Source organism: Mastigoproctus giganteus, chromosome 6 (genome assembly GCF_048544385.1).
Source record: "Mastigoproctus giganteus isolate SK-2022 chromosome 6, ASM4854438v1, whole genome shotgun sequence".
NCBI classification, from domain to species: Eukaryota; Metazoa; Arthropoda; class Arachnida; order Uropygi; family Thelyphonidae; genus Mastigoproctus; species Mastigoproctus giganteus.
The window spans coordinates 180,273,441-180,293,127 of NC_143580.1; the positions used below are offsets into that span (position 1 = coordinate 180,273,441).

General features: G+C 35.8%; 1 protein-coding gene across 2 annotated transcripts in view; it reads right to left on the reverse strand.

Annotated features, from left to right (window-relative positions):
• The window catches only part of LOC150084783 (G patch domain-containing protein 2), a 166,104-nt gene that overhangs the window by 119,684 nt on the left and 26,733 nt on the right, over window positions 1-19,687 (reverse strand). For both annotated transcript variants that reach the window (XM_090375541.1, XM_090375542.1), the window contains exon 2: window positions 10,797-11,620. In XM_090375541.1, coding sequence (XP_090231667.1) covers window positions 10,797-11,620 — 824 coding nt within the window. The remainder of the gene's footprint in view (window positions 1-10,796; window positions 11,621-19,687) is intronic.

Below are 19,687 nucleotides of genomic sequence, written 5' to 3' on the forward strand. Positions count from 1 at the left end.
AAAAGAAGAAAAGAAGTCTCGCAGGTCATCCCATTTGGCATTCTTGTAATGCCTTGTAATGTAACAACACGAGGTTGGGAATAGCCATGAGATAAAGGTTCCATTGGAGAAGAGACAATCACCAAGTTGTGATCTGAAGTGCCTAAAGGACCTCTCACTTCGACCGTGTCCTTAGAAGGGTTGTTTGCGAGAAAAAGATCAAGCATATTGGCTGTATGATTAGGATTGTCCGGTATTCTTGTAGTGTAAATGAACAATCTGTGCTAGGTCATTAGTAATTACAAAAGCCTCAGCATCTCGACCTGCTGGGTCGGTGTGACTAGAAAACGGAAGCCAGCTGCAGTTGTGAACATTAAAATCACCAAGGAAAATTACTTCACTGTTAGGAAAGTTGGACTGGAGAAAGTCAAAGAGCTCCAAGTGATTAGTGGAGTTGGGAGAACGGTAGAGACAACAGATGAATTTGACACAATGAGGTAGGGAGATTTTAAGCCAGAGAAGATCAAAGAGAGGCGATTCCAAATTGCCAAGTCTCTGACAGGGAATATCAGAATGGACATATGCACAAGTACCACCTTTGAGGCAAAAGGAATCATACAGCAAATAATTTGGACATCTGAGATGAGCAGTAGTTGAATCAACTGATAACTGAGATTCTGTCAGAAAAAGTACATGGGGGTTTGGCAGACTGCAAGTGGAAATGGACATCATTAAGATTAGAATTGAGATCACGTATATTTGTGAAATGAATTAGGAAGCGCTTACTCGGCATTCACATAAAATCCAATTTAATATCTATAGTAAACCAACAAACACCAGTATTCTTCTGCATTATAACAGCTATCATCTGTTCACCTGCAAAAGGTCTATTATCTTTAATCAACTTCTCAATCCCTATATATATATTCAACAATGGAATCTGCTTTAGACTCAGAAATACGCATATTAACCAGCAGATTCTTGAACGGGGGTTACCCACTTGCTACAATAAACTGAATTAGGGTACAAGCTAAGAATAGGATACAAAAAACTACACCAACCAACAATAGTAACATCAAAAAATACTATATTTCTGTCCCATATGTTGAACAGTGGCACAAACAGCTTAACATATTCTTTAAAGATACTGAATTAAAAATTATGGCCAGACCAATACAAAAATTACATGCTATAATGCACAATCACTGTCCTTTCCTCTTTCACAACACAAATAAATGACCTGATATACAACATTTCTTATGGTGATTGCGACTTGTCTTACCAAGGATTGACACAGTTTCCACTAAATTTATTTTAGGATTAAACAGCACGCATCCTCAGTTGGTGCTTCTCGTTCAGCAGCATCAGAGGTAGCCTCTCATTAACAAAAAACATATATTTTTATTCAATGAGGCCAAAATACTTAGTGTCCAAAGTAATTAATTGCAGAAACCATCAAAATTATATTACATGAGAATTCTATTAATGTTTGCCGTCTATATCTAATCTCTGATTCATGGTCTTTTATGTGCAAAAACAATCTATTTAAGATTCATGCTCACACATACTCCGTAATTTTCATTCCCGTGATCATGAGATATGACTGAAGAGCTCTGTCAGCTTCAGGAAGGAAATTCGTTTTTCAAAATTTATGTTGCACTTTTTAAAATTTTTTATCCAATTTTGCGTTAATGTTATATTTGTTTTAATTTCTGAAGAGTATTATACAGAAGTGTTCTGCGTATCATATTAAGGTAAATTTCTCTTCTTCAAATAATACATTATATATTATTAGTTTTTACCTAATTCTATTCAATTTGAGTAGTATAATTACCAGGATAAACAAAATAAATTGAAATTAAAGTTGATCAGAATTCCTTACCTGTTTCAGCCTTTGCCAAATGCTTCAATTCCGGCTGAATGTTCTAGCAAGAGGTGTTGTCAACAGTTTATTTATATATGTTTCTAATTAATTGTCCAAAAGAAGGATGCCAAGTAGCATAGCCTAGATCCAGTGATTTTTGGTAAATCACTGGCCTCAAGGATTGTATATGTAACATTAATTTTAACGTAATAGTAATTTAGTTGATTCTTTTTTTCTTTCTGTCCTTAAAAAACAGCATAATATTTAATTAAAATTAAATACAACAAGGCATCATATCTTTAAGAGTATAATAATCTATAAAATATTGGTGTAAACACACCATAGACAACTCTTAAACAAAAAACTACATTGGTGTTGTAAAGGGCATCATTTTAACTGTATCTCATATTGTGCCCTTTTTGCAATATATTGCACTACCTTGAGCTTCACTAAAAGAGAAGACTATTGTTACTTATTCTTAATGGGCACCACCACCTAGACAGTACCGTTTCAAGGCTTGTTGGCCTTTCATCGGTGGGTAGGTATTCTGGTATTGCAGACATGACAACCCAGTTGTGAAGATAATCCCACAATATGAGAAATGCCAGAAGGTGTACGTGATAATATTTAAGTAAAATTAAATGCAACAAGGCATCATATCTTTAAGAGTATAATAATCTATATAATATTGGTATAAACACACCATAGACAACTCTTAAACAAAAAACTATGTTAGTAGTGTAAAGGGCATCATTTTATCTGTATCTCATATTGTACTCTTCCTCTTATACTCTTAGAGATATGATGCTTTGTTGCATCTAATTTTACTTAAATATTATCACATACACCTTCTGGCATCTCTCATATTGTGGAATTATCTTCACAACTGGGTTGTCATGTCTGCAATACCAGGGCATTTGCCCACCCACCGATGAAATGTGCCGTCTGGGTGGTGGTGCCCACTGAGAATAAGTAACAATAGTCTTCTCTTTTAGTGAAGCATTACTTATTCGAGGTAGTGCAATACGTGAAGGAAGAGCACAGTATGAGATACAGATAAAAATGATGCCCTTCACACTACTAATGTAGTTTTTTGTTTAAGAGTTGTCTATGGTGTGTTTACACCAATATTATATAGATTAAAAACAGCTTATGTATGGTAATAGAATGGGTTGCGGAAAGCTTTCCGAAATGTTACCTCAATATACAGTGAATAGCTAAATAAACTACCTTAATGTCTGCATGGTATAAGAGTGTTTATTATAAAAATCTAGATTCCACTGAAGTACTGTTATTTCAGCTCCTTTAAAAGTGCAATTCTTTTGATATTGTTGTCACTGTATTGAAAAGCTTGTCAAGCCTTTCAATCTAGAATAAATATGCTAGTTTGTCTTACATCAATCTAAGAGCAAAGTCTGGTAATCCTTCTGTTCCTCAGCAAATTTGCAGATTTTGATGACTAGTGAGCATATTTTTTAAAAATTCATAATATTAGACTCCAAAAAGATCACCCTCACCTGGAAAAGTGCTAAATTTCTCCTCAATCCATGGTGCTAAAGAGAAGGTGGGTAACTATAAGCCAGGAAGTTTGACTTTTGTGGTAGAGAAGCTCAGAGAAACTATGGTTAAAGATTTAATTCAGGACCACCCCCACAATGAATGGCATCTCGAACAGATCCCAGCATGGGTTTGTTCAGGGAGGTCATGACTAATCAATCTGGGTTTGTTAAAGGGAGGTTATGCCTAATAAATTACTACGATATAGTCATCAAATAGGTGGATGCAGGTAACAAATTTGAAATCTGCAGACTTTACTCAAGTTTTTGATACTGCACATCGTGGAAGCCTGCTATATAAATTGAAAAAAAATTGGATTACTAGGTAAGATCCAATGCTGAATTGCAGGCTGGACCTCAGGACACAGTGTTCTAAGTAAGCATTACTAACTAAGATACTATGCTGGATTACTGGCCATTTAGGACAACCCTCTAGATATAGAAGGTTGTCCTAAATGGCCAGTTGTCAGGCTGGACCTAAGGACAGTGTTCAGTCACCTCCAATTTCTAATTTTTATAAATAATACTGCCATGGTTATTATCAACATTGTTAGATGATATGAAGATGGGAAGGGTGGTTAACAATTCATTAATAATACTATCCATTTCTACAACCTCTATTCCCTTGATGATAGCACGTGGTTTATGGAAACCTTGTTCAAACAAAATTAGTTCAGACTATTAAGGAATGCCCACCTTTTTCAGGAACAACATAATTTAAAACAGGGCTCAGCAAATGGTCAATAGCTGGGTGTAGAAATAAAAATATATTTTTACATTGCTTTTGTTCCTTGCAGCTATAGCAAATTCATCCTTACCATGTACTTAGACATCTCCCTTCCAGAAATAAATTTTTATCGTTTTTATTATTAGTATTATTGAATATATTATTGTATTGCAATATTACATCTGTATTCTTAATCTTAAGCCCATACTAAAATATAATAGGTTTTGTGTTTGTTTGAGATTACTGTAACAAAAAAAAAAAAAAAAAAAAAAACAGGAACCCAGCATACAGGCAAAAGAATATGACCATTAATGCAGAGATATAAAGAAACTCTAATCATTAAATCAGCAACAATCAGGGACATCAACAGAAACAGGGGGAGAGTCATCATGTTCTCTCTCTCTCTGAGAACTTCTCAAAACTCATTCAGCAGGCTATCATGGAACTCTCTCTCCAGCTTCAGGGTTCTCCCAACTGAGCCAGCCCCAATGTACAGCCTATGATAGTTTTTCCCTTTAACAGCTCTAGTATCCAGAATAATAACACTACACCTCAATGCATCCAAGATATCTCAGAGGTCTGAAAATCGGTTTACGGAAAAGTGGCCCCCCCACATTTCGCCACCGGAACATTTTGCCCCCAGTAGATAATGAGTAGACCCCTAAATTTAACTCTAAAGTCCAGCTACAGGACCAAAAAAAATAATAAATAATCGGTCCATATTTATTAAAGTTTAGACCTTCAAAAATCTAATTTTATGCCAATCCACGTAATGGTTTCCTTGCTGCCAGAGGTATGGTGTTTGAAGACAGAAGTCTTGAGCGCTCATTGTTGAGACCGCACGGTCTGAACACTACGGTTCTGACAGTGGGGAAGATGTCCCACCTGTTTTGCAAAATTGATATCGCCATACTCAAGAATTATTAGCGAGTTGGACTAGGAGAGTTGGAAAAGAAGCTTCCTATACCTAAAATAAAGGTAATCCCTGTTGATTTATAATATAATAGAATATAGGAATTATTGAGCATTTAATAGCTCTCAATTATCAAATCTATTAAACAGTTTTTAATGTATGATTCTCAGGACGAACTGCTCCCGGGTCACATGCTTATTTTTTCCACTAGTAACAATCTTCAGTTATTGGCACGTAGCCAGGAGTGGTGGTTTTCAGATGGAACAAGAAGTATGCTGCAATTTCTGCTAGAATCAAAAGAATAGTCCAAGATTTTCAAAATCGTAATGTGATTGATTACCTTAGAGGCATTGCATACAACTTTAAACAATAATAAAGTTTTAAACAATAACAATGTGCATTTATTCTATGATTGATTACCTTTCATTTGTTTATCTTTACCTTTGATTGATTCATTCATTCTATTAAAACAAAATAAATTAGAATTAATAAAAAATTAGGTGAATTATTTACATTTCTGTAGCCTATTCATTATCTACTGGGGGCGAAATGTGGGAGACAAAATGCGGGGGGCGAAATGCGAGGGACAACCTCTCCGGATCCTGTGAAAATCAGCCTGACCAGTGCCCAATCAACTGACCAAAACCAATCATTCTACTCCAGCACTTCAGTCAATAAACAGTCCACCAACAGATATCAACTCCATGGACCCCAATGAGTCTTTGGGATGGATGTATGCAAGAGCTTGCCTATCTATGTAGATCCTTTGTTTCTTTGTACTTCCAGTATGAGTAAAGCTTCATCAGAAATTCAGGCATCATTTATTATACAGAACTTTCTATCGTTAATTTCTGATGAAAGCACGTAGTTTGATTCACCCTTAATGTTAAGTTCCAGTTAAGTTGCCTCCAAAATAAACCAATTAAATTAACACAGAAGTATCCATTACAGGCGTTCCTTGACTTGCAAAAATACGACTTTACATTTAAAAAAAAAAACATGCATTTTTGTAAATAATAATAATAAATCCAAGTGGCAATCAGCTGTAACTGATGACTTCAAAGATACCCACAGCCTGACCTCCAGTGGGAACTTTCCAAGGACACCAGATAGTAACATTGCACATTTACATAGCTTGCCATGACTTATCATGTGATGTGCAATGCTTATATGTATCACATCACATCTAGAATGGGAGCTTCTATTTCGTCTCATTTTTGCACCCTGTTATTTATACTAGTGCTCTGCCTCACAGATAACTGTTTCTGTTTTTGTTTTAATTGTGTGCTATCCCAGTAAGTAAGGCAGGAAAGCATGCAAGTGCACCTGGCAATGTTGGTGTTTTGAAAAAGCAGCATAAAATTATATTACAGCAAAAATTTTAAACTGTGAAAATGTATGAAGGTGGAAAAGCAATAAAGACTGTTTTGCTTGTTTTAAGGTTGGAAACATCCACTGTGAATACAAGAGTGAAAGATAAAGAACAGACAAAAGAACCTGCAAAAAGTTCTCTGCCTTTAAAGTCTACTGTGAGAAAAAGAAGGCATTCACTCAAATCTCCCTACATAAATTCATGGGAAAGATTGGGTGACCCCCACCCCCCATCAACTTGTAGATTCTCTGACTCCTTCAGTGCTGTACTTCTACAAGCCTTCCACTTTTTCAGCTATTTTAGAGCCAGAAGAGGAGTCTGATACTGATGACATGATAGCTCACTCTTCAAACTCATCCTCCTCCAACTAATATCAGTGTCATATATACGCCCCCCCCCCGTATACATTTAGAACGGGAGCTATTATTAAACTATTTCTTCTTTCATCTCATTTTTACACCTCTTTATTTATAATACTGCTCTGCCCCCTACATCAGAAATAAGTTGTATGTATACATACTTTAAAATTTTAATCATAGTTCAAACTCTGGTTATGAAATTTTGTGCAACTGCTAATGGCTAGGACTAATTAGAATTACATTTCAGGTACTAGATGAGATATTAGAATCAGTATTTTTAATATTGTGCAAGGAAGCCCTAGGCTTTGATTGTACAGCCCAAAAAAAAAAAAAAAAAAAAATCCACCCTCCTCTTATTAGAAGTTCCACATCTTTGAATTTTCCAAGCTGTGATTCTCAACTATCTATGGAGGTAACTTATTCCAGTAATTTAACAACTTGCTCGCTTTAAAAAAAAAAAAAAAAAAAATGAAGAATAGGCTGCAATATTTGATATGACATAGATGATCTGATTTTAGACCTGTTCCATTTTTAAAAATAATACTTGCTTATGTCATTTGGCACTGTTGTTTGTATTTGAAATAATTCAGTGGCAACCTTATTTTGTCACAAAACCATACACAAAAAAGTGCCAACAAATTGTAAGTGAAAGACAATGGAATAAAAATCACTTTCACTGTGCATGATATAAAAGAATATTTTATTCCACAGTAGATGTCTGATATATTTCGAGAAAACAATACTCACAGAAAATAACTCAAACCTTTGATAAGTTCATCATCTACATTTTCAATCCACTGCAGGATGAAGACCTCTCCAACAACTTTCCAGTTCCCTCTGTTTTGTACAATGGCCATCCATTTACTACCTCATGAATTTCTCTGTCCATCTCCGTCGTTGCCTTCCAGGTTTTCTTCTAGCTCCTCTTGGGTACCATTCTGTTATTTTCTTAGTCAACCTGTCATCATGTCTTCAAGCTCTGTGTCCTGCCCAAGACCATTTTAGTTCTTTAGTTTTGATAAGAATGTCCTTTACTTGAGTTTGCTGCCTAATCCGTGTGTTTCTCCTCTTATCTAACAGTCTGATTCCCAATATAATTTGTTCCGTTCTTTGCTGTGTGGTTCTCAGCTTCTCTTCCATTCTTTTGATGAGTGCCCAAATTTCACTTCCATAAGTAATGGTGGGGAGTAATACATTCGTGCATTATTTTACTTTTCAGGCAAATTGGGATATTGCTCCTCAGTATGTGACAATATTTCCTGAATGCTATACATTCAAAATTTATTCTTCTCTTGAATTCCAGCCATTTATCATTATTACAGCTAATGACTTGTCCCAGATAAGTATATCACTTCACCTTTTCAATTACTGCTCTTTCAATCATTATATCCCTTTCTGTGACATACTTATCATTACTTTTGTTTTAACCATATTCATCTTTAGTCTAAAATCCTTACTAACTGTGCATAACTGATTAAGATTTTCCTCTAATTCTTTGGGATCGTGGCTTATGACCACGATGTAATCTAAAAATCTTAAATAGTTTAGGTACTGTGAAAATGTCTTGATTTTTACTTAGTTTGGTTCACCTTTAGAGTGAGAGCAGATGCCCATACAGCCAGTGACTGTATATTTTACTATATTTTACACATACAGCCAGTGACTTGTGTCACTGGCTGTATGTGTAAAACAATTGGGGGAAGGCTGTGTTTTACTTTTGTTTTCACGTACAATTGATGCCGCACGAGAAAAGGAGTCGTGAAACATTACACCACCGGTACGTGTCCGTTAGTTAGTAGCGAGAGGTCGTCATTCGTGATTGTTATCTAAAAATAAGTAGAACTGATCACACTTTAGATCTAGTGATTACTACTGGACAGTCTAGAGAAGCAACCTGATACAAATATGAAGTTCCCCTATGCTCCCTCATGAATTCCATTTTGATTACGTCAGGTCTACTAGATGACAGTCCTTGTGTTTTCTTCCCCCCACCAAAATTAACACGAGCCAATGCGTGGGAGGGAGGCGGGCTCGAAAGAGGGGGGGACCTATACATATAGTGAGAAAGACAAAGAAAGGGGTGATTGTGGTTGGTTGCGTATTCTGATGAGAGCGGTTGTGGAAAAGCGATAGCAAAGTTTTAGGCAGAGAAAGGCGTATTGTATGAAGGAAAAAGAGGAATATCCGATGGATCGTTGTGAGGAATCTAAAATCTCTGATGTGAGGCAGAAGCTGGTTGGTAAGTTGTCCCTCGCTGCTTGATCGCATACCAAACTAAATTGACTAACATCAAGTCCTACACTTCACTTAAATATTAAGCTCCCAACAGACATTTCTCCTCCTAGGTATACACTATGACGAATATTGAGTTATATAGCACTTGAACCTTAAAATGTATTATTAATGCGACCCTTTTTAAATGTAAAATTGTTAATCATTGAACTCACATGTTAATTAGACACTAGCACCCAACACTTGAACAAGCAAGATGTTTGTCAGTTCTTGAGAGTACGAGCAGTGGCTGTTTATAAAGGCCTCACGAAGAACACAAACCAACTAATAGACATATACCAATTATGTCTCAACCTTTAGTATATTGTGCAATCTTCAGTATATCACGAATAAGGTACCGAATAATACTCTTTAATACTGAGGTGTAACCAGCCACTACTTTGATTCATTTGTATCATAGATGTTTATGCCCATTAAACTATGTTATGTTTGTTCACTTCTGCCTCCTAGTCATTCTCTTGACACATCCTATCCATAGCACTAGTTTTATAAATAAAAGAACCACCATTTGCGGTACCCTGAATTATGGGAAATAGTGCAGAAATTTTTAATTGCATTTCCATCTTCTTATTTGGCTGAGTGTGGGTTTAGTGCTGTAGCGAATTTACTATCTAAGAAAAGGAACCGATTGCATATAACTGAGCATGGCAATCTATAACTGTTTTTAATGAAAGTTGAACCCGATATTAACAAACTTTTAAAAATGCATCAGGCTCATCCTTCACATTAATTTGTTATTTTTTCTTTGTAAGTTCGAAATAAACAATTTTCTAATACATTTGATGGTGTTTTAATTATTACAATAAGATTCTTACTAATGTAATACAATCTCCTAATATGTATTCTGAAATTTCATATTTAAAACCATTGTATGAAACTTCACATTAATTTGTTATTTTTGCTTTGTATTTTTACTTTATAAGTTAGAAATAAACAATTTTGTAATATATTTGATAGTGTTTTAATTATTACAATAAGATTCTTAATAATGCATTTGCAATCTCTTAATATGTATTCCGAATTTTCATATTTAAACCATTGTATGAAACTGTGCATAATGTTATTCGAGCATACGCTTTACAATCTTTACATATGGGCTGTTTCAACAAAATCAGAATAGCAATAACTGTGTTCAAGATGAAGCACATAGTGGCCACTACTTTTTCAATAATTTAACAGCATAAGCAGTAATGTATCATTAGTTGCTATTTACGTCGAAAATATCAAATGGCTTGAATGTGGAAAACTGTTATAATGGGGGGGGGGATTACAAAATTTATGTCTTGCAAAGTGGGCGGTGGCCCGAAAAAGTTTGGGAACCTATGGTCTAGAGAGAGAGATTGATTAGAGATTTTTTTTTTTTTTTTGATAGGAAATGTTTTTGTGTTACTATGGTGTGATTATTGCATTAAATAATCTGGTTATACTGTACCATATGTATCAGTGCTGCCCAGCATGTGGTCCACTAACAACATGGGATTCACGTAAATTAGAAAAGTGGTCTGCAGGACAGTAAAAATTGAGTTTTTTTTTTTTGAAGTCGGCAACAATTCTATTTATAATATTCATGGGACATACAGGTATACTTATAACAAACTAATGTATAAAAAAAATAGTTATTGATATATTTGTCTGTAAGTGAAACATAACAGACTATTAACATAATTCAATACACACATATAACTTTAAAGAAAGACAAATGTAAAGAATGCAAAATCTTAAGTGCCAACTTACATGTGAGGTTTTCCCATTCCACCATCTTCATATTCCATATATGAATTCTGAGCAGACCAACTGGAAGATCCATCTACATTTACCATTAAACATCCACCTATTCTTAGGTCACGTCTTTCATAAGCTGCACACTCCACACTTCTTTCTCGCATGCTACGTTTTCTCTTTCCACAAAATCCTAGAGATTCCCCCACAAATGCTGCACCACAGACATTTTCAATGTCTGCATCACAAAATCTTGACACTTTTGCTTTGCCTTTAACTGCTCTAAGACTCTTAACTCTTTTCGGTTTTTGTAGAGTACAAGGCACAATGTTTGACACTTGAAGCTCAGTACTTTCTATAGGCTGGGGATCCACCGCCATTCTTTTAAATTTTCTTTTACGTCTGTGTTGTCTTGAAGGATGAAAGTTTTCATTTACTGAATCAGATTCAACTAAATTTGTAGCACAATGACGCCATGTTGTCAGCTGCTGCTGCCGTGGAAGTAGGATTTCATCAGAATCACTATGTGGCTGTGAACCATTTGCCGACAATTCCATGCGAAATCTAATCCTATCATCAAGGCTTGATTCTGAATCCTCGCTCACAGCACTAGACTTAGGTAAACTACTACCAAGAGTAATAAGGCTGCCTGTAGACTTTGACCGCCGTTTCCACGAACGGCCTTTTCTAGCTTTAGTTGGAGAGATTCTGCAATAAGAAGTCTCCTCCAGAGCATTGCTCAAATCTTGAACAAGCTCATCCATATTATCATAATCGTAAGGTGTCAGTACGCGCAGGCGTTTGATTCCTTGAATGATGGTCCTTTCCATGAGGATAGGCTAAAAAAGAATTTGAATAAATGAAAACTGAGTATAAGTGCATATAAAATATTAGCATTACTGATAATTAAGCTAGGCATATGTCACAGCTGCAATTTCTGCAAAATTAGTATTTTTCACATTTCAATGAAATCAGTATATTTTCCAAATTTCCATGACTTTTCCTATTTTTATTTTTTTGAATAAACCAGTTTAAAACAATTTGAATTTGTTTTCTGGGTTAGATTTCTATAAAAGTATGAAAATTAATCAAGTACTTTGATTAAAAATTTAACTAAAGCGCAGATGTTTTCTGTGTCATTAACACTACCCTCCTCACATTGCACCACATGGATTTAAGCAAAGCCTACATTCGTGGCCAAGTAATAGAATTGTCATGTTCTTTGCCTCTATAAGTGTTTATATTTTGCCTCTCAAAGTATCAAAGGAAGAACAAAGAGGTAGTAAGAAAGTGATGTTTTCATGTAAGTGTTAAAAACTGTTTCATACAATATGTACACAGATAGAAGTCAATAGATATACATATTAACAGGCACAAAAAAAAAAAAAAGGTGAAAAGAAAATGATGTTAGCAAGATGTTTTGAAGCTGTGCTTCCAACTGGTGAAGGGTTGATTGTTACATCTCACAGAAAACACTGTTTGGTGCAGATGTTCCCTTAACTAGACAATCCAGTAATGAAACTGTACCTCAAAGGCAACCTGAAGAACACTGGCATGACTCAGTGGGCTTCAGCTATTTGCAAAATCTATTTGCTTTGTGCTTTCAAAAGCAAAAAGTCTCAGCAGAAAGATGATTTGGCATGAAGGAATTAGCTTAGCTTATGATGAAACAACTAATGCGATTGATATAAGGGCTATTCAATAACAAATGACCACAATTTTTTTTCCACAGCATACAGATCAATTAATGATCCATATTTTAATGGTCCTTTTCAAAGTGCTTCCTATTTGATGAAATGCACTTAATCCAATATTTCTGCCATTCTTCAAGAACATGGTGGAAGCCATTTTTTGAGGATTGCCTCCAATGTCTTTAGAACTTCTGATGACTGGAAACATTTTCCTTGCAGCTCCTTTTATTTTAGAATAAAAAAATTGTAGGGTGCAAGTCTGGCTAAGTACTCAATGACAGTATTAACAATGTGAAGTTCTGTATTATGATGTAGCATCCACCCACCCTTGTGCAGTTGTAGTTGTTTGTGACAAATGTTATCCCGTAAAGTGTGCAGGTTCTGTAGTAAGGTTCTGTAACAGTCATATGATGTGGCACAACATGTTGGTAAACTATTCCTTGAATGCAAAAAAAAAAAAAAAAAAAAAAAAAGAGATGACCATAACCTTTTCTGCAGAAACCACAACTTTTGGCTTTTTTTGGTGCTGGCAATGACGTAGACTTCCAAACAGAGCTTTGCTGCTTGCTCTCCAGGACAAAATGGTGAAGCCACGTCTCATCCACTGTTATCACCCTCTGCAGAACCTCACAACCATCCGTTGCAGCTCCTGACAAGCCTTCATGCAAACTTGCTGTCCAGCATGCACAAACACGTGTCGTGCACAAATGGTCATGGAAGATACCATGCATGCTTCCTACTGATATTCTTAACATTTCTGGTCATGAAAGATACCATGAATGCTTCCTACTGATATTCTTAACATTTCTGGTCATGAAAGATACCATGCATGCTTCCTACTGATATTCTTAACATTTTTCTGGCAGTTGCCTTACTGTTATAACAATCTTCTCTCACAATTACGAAACAGTGTTTATGGTTTCTGTGGTGACAGCAGTGGTTAGAGCTCCAGGACAGCCAATTTTTGTGATTGAATCACATCCATCTTTAAACATTCTAAATCACTTGCGAGGTGTGATATATGGAAGTGCATATTTGCCATAAGCCACTTTTAACATTTCATACACTTCAGTTGATGTTTACTTGAGATGGGAACAAAATCTGAAAGCAGCATACTATCCTCGCATATCATGTCCACTGTTATGTAGGTGAAACTGAACAGGCATAACTTGACCAACACTGTGCGAAAGAGTGAACTGTACAGTTGCTATGTGATGCAGCTTGATTTGGTCTTAAATTCTGCAGGTCAGCTAGAAATAGCAAGCAGTATAGTTGTTCATAAAAAATTACGATTATTCTTTACTGAACGGCCCTCGTATTAATATATATTAATTATTTTAGCTGTCCCATCACTTACTCACATCAACGACACAATTTCTAGGTTGCAGGCATTTGTGGTTAGATGTCTAATTTAGACAACTAACCACAAACTGTCGGTGAAGCAATTATGAAAACTGCAGGATTTCTAAATTAGTTTTAGTTGCATTTGTAACTGATAATATCACATACATATATATAAAGTATGGGAGTCTCAAAAAAAAAAAAAAAAAAAATCAAGAGAGATTGATTGACTGTAACAATAATTGTTATAGCATGTCATTTGCACAAATTACCTGTTGAATTCAAGGTGGTTTATTATATAAATAAACATTTTACAAGCATAAACAGACTAGTAAGCATACTTAAGAGTCATCTCTGTTTCCTATTTCAGTGGTTTTAAATGAAAAGGAACCACATGTTCTGCCCTCACCGCTCATTACACTGTAGAATAGATGGTTCAAAGTCATTGTTTCATTCAAAATGTGGAATTTTATCCTGAATTTTTTCTATGATGAAAGTCAAACTCAATTACATGTTTGAATCTGAAAATCTGACTATGAATAATTTGCTGCAAAGTAATTCAGAAAAGGTAGTAAAAAACACACTCCACAAATATAAGAATCATTATATGAAACTTCAGAATCCTATTACTCATCCACAGATGTGAATGCTCATTTTTTCTTTTTAATTGGAAAGTTCTTGAACTTCCCAATTAAAAAAAAAAAAAAAAAAAAAAAAAAAAAAAATCAGCTTTTCACCTGTTTGAAAGCTGTTAGTTCTATGCATTCAGAGTTGGGCAATGAATAGATGCCGATGACTTTCAGCACATATTTGGACTGGTTTGGAAAAGACTGGAAAAATTACTGATGCCAATTCAGAAAAGCAGCAACCACAAAAGTATTTATAGAAAATGCATGCAGCAGAAATTAAACATTTATGAGACAGAGAGTAAAGAAACTTCAAAGAGATGGGTCATTAATTAATCTGACTGCCCTCTTTTGAACAAAGTCAAGAAGCTTGAGAGAGATTTTAGGAACAACACCCTAGATGTGGGAACAATATTCCATTGCAGGTGGAATTGAAAGTTGTATGGTGAGTAGTTGTTAGTAAGAAAGAAAAAAAAAAAAAAAAAAAAAAAAGTAACACCAAGAGCAAAAAGGAAACGCCAGTATTTTTTGACACAGAGGAGACAATATTTGCAATGTGCTTATGCAAAGAGATTAGAAGTCAGAGTAATCCCTAATAGAGATGTGATATTGTTTAGAAATCTGAGTGTCACTGAAGATGAACATAAGATTAGTAAAAATAAGACAGGACTGAACTTATGTTTTCTTCACTCTACTGGAGAATTACATGAAGAACAACGTTTAAGGAATCAGTGCTGGATTTCGAGAGGTTTGGCTGTTTGTGTAGGGCACGGTTTCTCGTGTGGATGATAATTAGAAGGCATTTTACCCCCCCACTCCCCATTTTTATAGGAACTAGCTGGATGTGAACAAATTTCCAAGCAAAAGGATAAACACAGAAGCTCACATCTGGTGAATACGGGGCTTGGCACACCTAGGGTTTTCAGCTGGATATCATCATTCTTCTCTTTCTTGGTGATTCCTTTCTAATTCTCTCTCTCTCAGGGTAACTCAGGAATTTTTTTTGGCTGGTGCAGCATAAGCCTCGGGCTTCCTTGCATCATATGGCTAATACTAATAACAACACCAGTGGAATATGAAAGTGTAAAAAGACAACACAGAACATGAGCAAGCTTAGAAGCACAGGATTTGAGAACAAGTGGAGAAATACCATCAGGACATCAAGCTTTCTTGGCATCTAGTTTGATTATAATTCATCTCACATACTTCTGCAGGAAGAGCACAGGAGGCACTGAGTGGACTGTATTAGGTATGACAAGAAATTGTTTACCAAGATCATCAATACAAGAGTTAGAAGAAAAATAGGATACACTAAGTCAGCTTTGCCGTTGGTTGAAGATGTAACAAAACCATCAGGTTGTATATAAATATATATATATATTTTTTTGGTAGTTGTTGGCGCATAGGCTTCTGTGGCCAAAATGCACCTCCCAAGGTTTTTTCAGTACTTTGATCCAAGCCCGAGGCGGGAATCGAACCCGCGACCTTTGGGTTGCCAGGCAGGCACTTTACCCACCCGGCTAGCCCGGTCAGCAAATCCATCAGGTTGTAACAAAGGCAGGAGTAGTGATGGAAAGTTGGGGCAGCTCTGACAAGAGACCAGAATGCTTGAATACCATTTGGATCAGAAGCAAGTTTTCTACTCTTAGTCTGTTCATAATAAAGTTTGGATTGATTAATAACTGTTTTACAATTGTTGTGAGCTTCAGTGTAGACAAAAAATTATGCTGGAGATTTGGAGGCAAGCCAATTGCAATATCCTACATTTTTGCCTTGGCATACTCATTGGTAAACTAAGGATTAGATCAGGGATGAAATTTTAGAGTTAACTGTGAAGGATTTCATCCCCACAAGATTTTACTGACATGATCTTAGCATTGGGATCAGAGGATTTAAAACAGTAATCCAATCAAGGAAAAGAACAGAAATCACATGGTAACAGAGGTGGAAATTATCATCCAATTTGCATTCCTGTAATGCCAAACAACATACTTTTGCCATTTTTTTTTCCTGTGGCAAGTGCCTGTCCTTACTGATAATCATCTAACACTTGCATGTTCTTTCATATATCTCCATAAACAATAACTATTCTTTATGTCTCTAAAGCTACATACAAGACACAAAGTGACATTAAAATCTACCATATCATTACAGTGGCTACATATTTTAATTATGTAATAAGCAATAAGGAAAAATCAGAGACATGATCATTAACTATTTTAAAAGCAAAAGATCATTTTTTTTAAAAAACTTTGCTTGATGATAAAATAAAATCTTTCTGCATTACAGAAGACCTGCTGCTGTATAAGCTTTGCTTCCTTTCATCACGTTTCCAATAATAATAATAACTATAAGAATAAATCATCATAATTTAGTTAAGTCCTCTAGTCAATGGACACTCAAGAAGAGCCCCATGGACGTAAAACTGTGTGATATGAATAACATCATCTTTGAACACAGGAGTGTCACTTTATCATTATAATCACCTGTATCAACATGCCCTTTTCACAGCATATTTTGTGAACTTACCTACCATGTGGAATCTGAAATTAAAGCAGTACTCAAAAACTAAATTTCGGCAAATTATTCCATGTGAAACACATTTGAAAGATACCACTAAAAACACAGTAAGGCATGCATCATGCAATGATTATAAATATGTCCAGTAAAATTCTTAAAGCTAAATTTCCTCACTTCTATGTTTGGTATTAGTAAAGAAATGAGCATAAGTTTTGAAAATGATGTAACATGAAGTTACAATGGTATTACATTATTTATTGTGGAACATTACTGAACATTTCTTTGGATTTTCTGAATAACCACAAGTTTTACAAAACAAGGTGGTGGGATCAGGTTTACTGAATAGAAAACCAAGATCATACTGTTTATTTTAAAATATATATCTTGAAAATAAGTAATACTCATGGTATAGGTTTTTTTTAAGTTCCGAAACCACAGAATTGCATGTCTGGCTGTAAGACATATTTTGGAAATACAGCAAAGCACTACAGTGAATGTTATCAGCACTCCCCAGAAATGCTAGTAATGAACTCAGTGTCTCCTTTAGTTCTTTAAATGAGTACAAATGTTCACAAGTGCTCATTTTAAGATATCCCCACAAAAAAAAAAAAAAAAAAAAAAAGAAAAAAAAAGAGAAATAAGGTCTGGCAAAGTTGGTGGCCAGTCCCGAGATCATGCGGTCTTCAAACCATTGGAATGCAGCACACTGGATCACAGTTTTGGCTTGTCACATTAGCATTGATAGAGACATATGATGCAAGAAAGCAAGCTTATACAGAATCAGTCAAAAAAAAAAAAAAAAAAACACTTCCCATTTCACCCATCCATTAGCTCAAAATATTTGTCTAGTTCTGCCTCTGAATTTATTTAAGCTGTCAACTTCTATGACAGATGGAAGTTTGTTCCAACAATCAACCAAATGCTGGCTAAAGGCAAATTTCCACACATCTATTCTACAACTGTCGGCGAAGGTAAAGAAAGTCCACACGAGAAGCACGTAAAAGTTCGATAAATTTACCAGTAAAAGTACTTTGCTGTAACAGCATTTGTATTGTTGCTCGCTCAGTAAACATACAGTGGGTGTTATCGGTCAGGAGTAGAAATTGAATCCCATATGAGATTAAAACCCTCCCAAAGTGGAGGGGGTAACCTGACTTTTTTTTTCTTTAGAATCACTGGTGGACTAGTGGATAAACTGTTTATTAAGAAAAAAAAGGCAATGGTAAAGGAAGCCCACACAAGAAGCATGGTAAACTTTGAAAAAGTTTACCAAAGAAATTACGATATGAACGTTACGAACATTTTTTACGACGCCAGAACTTCTAATATGACTCTGTTCGTGATTCAATTAGTGATTCTAAACAAAAAAACAGGTCAGGTCACTCCCTCTCCACTTCGGGAGTGTTTCAAGCTCCCGTGGGATTCAACTTGTGCTCCAGACCGATAACACCCACCGTCTGTTTACCAAGCGAGCAACAATACAAATGCCATTACGGCAAAGTACTTTTGCCAGTAAATTTCATCGAACTTTTGCATGCTTCTCATGTGAGCTATCTTAACCTTAGCCCAACTGTCTTTCCTCAGTTTTAAATTTATGTCCCCTCAGGTGATTAATCTGGGCAAGAGAGAGAATCCCATCAGCTTTGAGCTTGCACAAACCATTCAAGCCTCACCTCGCAGGTGCCAAGTCACCAGATCAAGGCTTGCAAATCTCAAGCCTTTCTTCGTAAGAGCAAATCTTTGTTCCATTCACTATTCTTGTTGCCCTTCTCTGTATTTGTTTCAGCAGCTCTACATCCTTCCTAAAATGAGGCCTCTGGACCTGTATATAGTACTCAAGGCATGGCCTGACCATTGCCTTATACAAGGGGATAATCACTTCCTTATCTCTGCTAGAAAAATTCCTGTATATCATTGACAAGACACCATTGAGCTATTCTTGCAGACTGTCTGCACCGCTCAGAAAACTTCATATCTGATTGCACAATTATCCCTAGGTCCTTTTCATTCTCTACCCCTTTAGTGTAGTATTAGACAGTTGATATGTTACTCTGAGGTTACTGCTACCTATATGCAGAAATTTACATTTGTCAATGTAAACTTCAGTTGACAACTCTCAAGCCCATCGGCTCAATGTTTGTAGATCCTCTTGCAGTAGCGTACTGTCATTAACAACTCTGCCAACCTTCATATCATCTGCAAACTTAGACATTAAGCCTGATATACCTTCACCAATATCATTAATAAATACAGAAAACAACAATGAATCCAACACTGAACCCTGGGGGACTTCACTAATAACGTTAGTCCATGAAGAGCAGTGTCCATTGATTACCACTCTGTCTTCTCCTACTCAACCATCCCTTTATTCATAGCAGCATTTTGCCCTTAATACCATACTGCTCCAATTTGTATGGTAGTCTTCCATGTGCAACAGTATCAAATGCTTTCCTAAAACCTAAGTATTTGATATCGAAATTATTTTTTGCATTCAGTTCCTTTGTGACCACATCATAGTATCCAATCAAGCTGATCAGACAAGACTTCTCCTTAACAAACCCATGCTGTGTCTGAACTAAAACTGCAGTCTAGTCTGGATGACCCTGCAGTGCTTCTTTAACCAGTGATTCCATTATTTTCCCCAAACAGAAGTTAAACTAACAGGTCTGTAATTACTCGTATCACCCTTTGATCCCTCTTTATGAATGGGGGACACATTTACACATCT